At 60.9% G+C, this 6,348-nt stretch overlaps 2 protein-coding genes across 2 annotated transcripts in view; one reads left to right on the top strand and one right to left on the bottom strand.

Moving 5' to 3' along the window:
* The window catches only part of LRTM2 (leucine-rich repeats and transmembrane domains 2), a 5,782-nt gene extending 659 nt beyond the window's left edge, over positions 1-5,123 (bottom strand). Inside the window, exons 1-2 of the mRNA XM_010845048.1 lie at positions 5,045-5,123; positions 2,407-2,997 (exon numbers count right to left, since the gene is read on the bottom strand). Of these exons, the coding sequence (XP_010843350.1) occupies positions 2,407-2,997; positions 5,045-5,123 (670 nt within the window). The remainder of the gene's footprint in view (positions 1-2,406; positions 2,998-5,044) is intronic.
* The window catches only part of CACNA2D4 (calcium channel, voltage-dependent, alpha 2/delta subunit 4), a 79,244-nt gene that overhangs the window by 52,829 nt on the left and 20,067 nt on the right, over positions 1-6,348 (top strand). The gene's annotated exons all lie outside the window — the stretch shown is intronic.

Genomic DNA, 6,348 nt, shown 5'->3' with positions numbered 1-6,348 from the left:
TTCCACCAGCAAGGCAGTGAGTCCTGCAGCCACAGTGATAGGAGAGGAAAGTGGGGGACTAGCGTGTATGAAGCCTAGAGCCGGGGAGGTGGGTACACATGATGGCATTTAATCCATGCAGAAGCCTTGTGACGTGGACAGTGTCCCTGTTCCTATTTGATAGAGAAGCACCAGACATCCCCACCTTGCCTGCTCCCTGGAGTCAAACCAGCCACCCCCTGCCCGGTGCTCAGGAAGGAGGGGCCACGACCCAGATGCAGTCCATACCCCTCCTTGCCTGATCCCCGCTGGCCCACCCAGGCACTGTCCTGATCCCTGCTGACCTGTCTGTAATCCCCGGCACCGTTCTCCCCAGAGTCTCATGCCCCCAGGCTCCTCAAGCTAACACCAAGGGCAGAAGTCAGAGCCACACTCCTCCAAGAGGGACCTTGGTCCCTAAGGTACCTCCTTGGAGAAGGGAGAGGAGAAACCACAAGAGTGGTGTCCTTCTTAGAGCAACAGTGGCCCCGTCAGTGCCCTGGCCGTAGCACCTTGAGCCCAGAGGCATCTTGTTAGGGCACTCCGAAGACCCCTGAAGGCAGAGGAGGGGCCATAGCCAACGAGGGCATGCAGGCCACAAGGCTGCCCAGGCTCGCCCAAATGACGGCAGAGCCAGACTTGACCTGGGGGAGGCGGGTGCAGATCGCAGGTGGGACCAGAGGAGAGGAGCTGCCCAGACACCCCCTTTTGGCCTCTTTCAGTGTCCGGAGACCAGGATGCAGGCACTGCCTGCCCCAGTGGAAGGGCCTGGGCTTCTACCCCCTGTCCCTGCCGGCGCCCAGCCCAGCCCAGCTGCTGCAGACTCCCCACACAATAGACATCAGTCTCTCCCGGGTGCAGGAAAAGCCTAGGTTCTTTGTTTTGGTTCGGTTGGTGTCTTTTGGAGGCATGCAGGGTGGAAAATAGCTCCAACAGTGACAAGGTCCTACAATGTACATTCCCCTCCGTGTTCTTTTCTTCCTGGTGACCGATGACCGTTTGGAGGGGCAAGGATGTCCCCTGCAGGTCACACATCGTTCTGGTTGTCCAATTCCCCCGTGCCGCCAACCGCCTATGCAAGGCTTGCACCCTGTGAACTGTGTCCAGGGCCTTTGTACCAGCGGGAACTGGCCATGGAGATGGGGCGACCTCACCTTCCTGCTCCAAAAACCTGAGGCCGACTCCCTCCCGGCCACGTCATCTTGTGCAAAGTACCTAAGTCGCGTAATCGCTCACGAGGCTCGATTTTCATGGCTGTCATAAGAATGATCATCTCAGCTGCTCTAAGGGGTCAAGCAGGTCATGGGTCAAGCAGGAAAGATACTTGGAAACTGGAAACTATACAAGTGTTCATTATTATTTCTCCTCTCACAAAAAATGGGAGCAATTACCACAGTGACTAATATTTTATGGCACTTCATCATTTGTAAAATGTTTTTAATTAACTAACGTATGAGAATATTAGGCAAATAATGAGATTGTGGAAACACTCTGAAACAAAAGGAGTCAGCCTGATGAAAGCGTTAGAGTCCTTTTCACATCAATTCATTCATTCAGCAAATATTCTTGGAGCCCTACTTTGTGCTGGGCACCAAATTGGGTCTAGTTAAGCCTGGTTAAATATTACGACTTCTACCAGCAAGCAAGTGGACATATAAATGAGTAAGCTTTACTGCAGACCCACTTTACACTGAGTACTTTTCCAGTTACTTTCCATGTGTTTCCAATTTAATCTGCACAGGGATTCTCTGAGGCAGATATTGTTATTTGCCCCGTTTCACTGATGGGGGCACAGCCACAGAGGCTAGCCTACTTTCTCAAGATCACACAGCTAGTAAGTGGCAGATCCACGAAGCCAACCCAGATCTGGCGCTTTTAACCAGGAGGCTTATATCTTTGCCCTCCTGTCCATTTCATTTAATCATTTTGAAGCTTTTTCTAGGACTTGCCCGGGGTTAACAAAAGGAGTAAGGGAAGGAACTGGAAACCAGAGGCTTTGGGCTTCTTAGCTAAAGCTTTGATAACAGAACTTCTTGGGAGGAGGAGTTGAGATCAGCGTCAATATGAAAATGGGATTGCATCTGCGGATCTGAATTCCGCTCTACCTCCTGAAACTGTGGGTGTGTAAGAGGTGGCTGCATTATTCAGAGGAGCGAGGGTGGTTTTAATCCATCCCCTCTTCCCTGGGCCCAGGGATGCCCAGGGGACAGTTACACGGTGTGTTCAAGCCTGTCCTGAAAACCTACAGAAGGGAGAGCACGTGGCAGGGAGTCAGTCTGGAGAGAGAGAGGGTAGAGAAGGACGGCTGGAGCGGAGGAGACACAGGAGGAAGGGGCGGCACCAGGCCCTCTGCCTGCTGCTGGCCCGTCCAGTCTCCCCTGCACTCACCTCGGTAGGAGAACCACTCGAGCCAGCGCTTGAAGTCCCGCAGGTGGCAGTCACACTCCCAGGGATTGTCTGCCACCTGCAGCAGCTGCAGGCCGGCCAGGGGCTCAAAGGTCCGGCGGTCCAGGCTCTGCAGGCGGTTGGCGCGCAGTGACAGGGAGCGCAGGGCAGGCAACCCGTCGAAGAGGCCGGGCGGCAGCCGGGACAGCCCGTTGAGGGACAGGTCCAGGTGGCGCAGGCGCGGCAGGGGCCGCAGCAGCGCGGCGTCCAGGGCCCGGAGGCTGTTGTTTCGGAGCTGCAGCTCCGTCAGGTTGGCCAGGTCCCCGAAGGCCATGCGCGGCAGCCGGTCCAGGAAGTTGTTGGAGAGGTCCAGCCGCTGCAGGCCCGACAGGTTGGCGAAGGCCCCGCCGGGCAGGGAGCTCAGCCTGTTGTTGAGGAGCAGGAGGCTGCGGGTGGCGGCCGGCAGGTCCGGGGGCGGCGCAGTCAGGCCCAGGCCGCTGCAGTCCACCTGCAGGCCGCGGCCGTCACACGTGCAGGGGAAGGGGCAGGCAGGGTCAGCCTCCGCCGTGCACAGGGCGATCCAGCAGGCGAGCCCTGGGGGACAGACGGGGGACAGAGGGACAGACGGTCACCGCCTCCTCCTGTTGTCCTCTTCATGCAGATCCCACAGCAGGGCCTTGCCAGGATCCCCATGGCCACCCACAAGTGTGCACTAGCGTGTCCTAACCACGTGAGACAGAACTCAGTACCGCAGCACCCTCACGTGAACAGATCCCGGGTGGTGGGTCACCTCGGGCACCTGGGCCCCCGACACGATAGATGGACACGACAGAGGACGTGGGGCTGTGAGGGGACCTTCCACGTCCCTCTCCAGGGGCGCTGCAGTGGGAAAGATTCTCTTCCCTTCTCTCGATGCCCACCCCCCACACGCACCTAGAGCCGCATGGAGAGTGGGTGGGGGCCGTGCTGTAAGCACCAAGGGGCACACCAAGCCCCCCTACCCCGGCCTGCAGGAATCCCACAGCCAAGACGGTCCAGCACCTCAGGGTGAGGAGGGAGCCCCGGCACCCAGTTCCCATCCCGAGACTGCTGTGGAAACGACAGGGTGAGACGCCAGTTCCCCCTCCACGCAGAGGACACTGGGGTGCAAGCCACACAAATCTTGGGCCTGGACACGCCCCACATCTGTTCTCGCTCCACGACCAGCCTTGCCCTTAGCTGGGGGCTCCGTCCCCAATTTCTGCAGGAGGAATCCGATGGCAGCGTTCCTTTCGTGGTCTCACAGTTTGCCCAGAGCCCTTGTGGCGGGGCTGCAGGGGAAGGGGCCCTCAGAAAACAATGCCTCGCTCCGGGGTCTACCCTTCTAAGAGTGAACTCAAAGCCCCCTTCGCTGTCCTGGGTGTCCCCGTGGAGGGGGAGGGAGGCTGTCCAAGCTCAGAGGAAGGCCCCAACCAAGGAGCGATGGACAAGTTCAGACCCACTCTAGCCACTTAGCTCCACTGGGAGGGGCAGCACCTCCCTGACCAGGTCCAGGAGGGGGTGGCTCTGAATCTATGTCCAGCAGGGGTCTGGGGTCTGGTGTCCCGAAGGGCAGGGCCTGAGGGAGCAGGACAGGACTGCACCCCCTTTCCTGGAGGGTCAGTGACACCTGAGAGGCCTGACCAGGCTGACACCTGAGCCTCTCTGTTCTCAGGGGCGAAATGAGCACAGGTAGGGCCGTGGATGCCAGCTGGAGGCCCTTCCGGCCACCCGAGGTCACCTGCTGGACCGCTGACCTGTCGCCCTCTGAGCCGACTGCGGTCCAGGCAGCCTGCCCAACTCCCCCCGCCCTGCCACTCGGAAGTCAGCCTCCCTTCCTTCGGGCCCCACTTTCCCCAGAGAAACACTCAGCCCATCCGGCCTCCCCACTCAGAAGGACCGACAGGACTAGAGATCACCGTCCCCCCGCCCCGAGAAATTCGGGCCAGCGTGAAAGCTCCGGTGACGAGAAAACAGAGCCGTGTGTTGCGAGGTGTTGAGTGATTCTAGAAGGAGGCTGAAAGGGGAGCTGGGCGTCTCGGGGCTCAGCCGCTCTGCATGGTGAATAATTCAGCTCGTCTATGTCGTGGGGCAGTAGCATCTCAGGGCTGACCGGGCGCCGGCAGGTCAGGTGGACGGACGTCCCCCCGGGATGATTCTTATCTCTTACCCCGTAGCCTTGACCCTTCAGCTGTGCGAGAATTCCCAGGGCTTCCTTCACCCGACAGCTCACTAGTCTCCCTTGTGGGAAGTGGGCGGCCTTTGTGTACCCATATACAGGGGAGGCCCTGGACCACACCCCTAGAGCCCTTCCAGCGCCATGTCCCCAGAGCCCACTGGTTCCCTCCATCGTGGGGCCCTAAGAGCGGGCTTCAGGCCCACTCAGCCTCCAGCCAAGCACGACAAGAGCTTTGCCATTAGAAGAGGGAGATGGGGCCCCTGGGCTCAGGAGCAGACCCGTCTAAGGGGACAGACCTGCATGTGGGACCCCGCTCCCAATCCGCCCATCACGGAGCTCAGAGGTGGCTCTTCCCCTGGAACCACGGGCAGGGCTGGTGACAGACACCCGGGCAGATGGTCCCTGCAGCCCCGCTAGCCCGACCTCCCCCCACCACCCACTCACAAGAGATCCGCCTCCACAGAGCGAGCCAGGTGTGCCCCTTGGTGCCCCTCGGCTCAGGGCTGCCGCCCGGGGCCAGCATGGTGGCTGACTGCGGCCAGGCCCTGCACCTCCGGGGAGAGGAGCCCCCGTCCGGCCGTTCAGTCACTCCTGAGAGAGAGGGAGAGAGAGATGAGCAAAGCGGGCATCAGGTGTTCCAGCCCAGGGGTTGTGGAGGGGGCTGGTGTCTCTTTACACTCCTCTCCTGTTCTTCTCAGCTCTGATTCCCTGGCTGGGGGAGAAGGGGAGGGAGAGGGCTGAGAAGTCAGGAACCTCAGCCTCCCTGGATGAGTCAGGGAGCGTGCAGGGGCAGGCGGGCATCCCGGGAGCCCTCAGATGGAGCCCAGATGGCACTGAGCTCCTGGCTAAGAGGTTCAGGAGCTGTCCATCCCCCTCAACCCCAGCCCCCATCCTCTGCCTGCCCCTTCTCCTTATGTCCCTGGATGATCTCCTGAACGTGTTTGGAGTCATGTGACCTCTGTGTACAAGCCTCCCCTACATCCCAGGTGCCTAAAGCCAGGGCTACCTGGCTCCCCACCCCACTGCACTCTTACCATGGCCCCCAGGGAGGCAGAGACCAGGCCCAGCACAGGGGCAGTCGGTAGGTCAGTCAGTGGGTGGGTCACGGGAGAGCCCCAGGCCCCGCTTTCGCCGCGGGGCAGCCCCCTGCTTTCCCTCCACGGTCTCCTAGTGGGGGAGCAGCCGTACTCCGTCCTCCGCCTCCGGCAGGTCTGGGGAAAAACTCATCAGCTCAGGGGCTCGTGCTGCAGTGGGGAGACAGGTCCAGCAGAGGGTGAGCTTGCAGGGCCAGGGACAAGGAGAGGGGGTTCTACCTCCCAGGGGACCTGCTCCCACCCCAACCCAATGGCACAGGCCCTCCCTGCTTCCCTCCCAATGTGGCCAGGGGCCCCATCACAGCTGGGCCTGGCGCCAGGTGGGGAAGGCCAGTTGGGAGGGGGACCGCGATGCTGCTCGCAGAGGGGCGGCCACATGGGTCCCCCCGGTGGCTCCAGGTTGCAGCCTCCCGCTCCCCCTCCCACAGCCAGTTTAATTCTGGGAGCCCGGGAGCCAATGGCAGAGCGGAGCAGACGCTGAGGAGGTGGGAGGAGCTGCTGGGGGCCTGCTGAGCCCTGGAATCTCATCACCATCAGGGTTTCCCTCGGGCACCAGGGGCCTCTCCCGCCTCCTCCCCCCTTCCATACAGCTGCCAAGCTGCCTCCTGGCCTCTCGAGAGCAGCGCCCGCGGGTCCTCAGCAGCGGCCAGGCAG

This window comes from Bison bison, unplaced genomic scaffold, assembly GCF_000754665.1.
Source record: "Bison bison bison isolate TAMUID 2011002044 unplaced genomic scaffold, Bison_UMD1.0 scf7180017864213, whole genome shotgun sequence".
NCBI lineage: Eukaryota > Metazoa > Chordata > Mammalia > Artiodactyla > Bovidae > Bison > Bison bison.
Note: the sequence above shows the minus strand (reverse complement) of the source record. Positions and strands in the feature narration are given on the sequence as shown.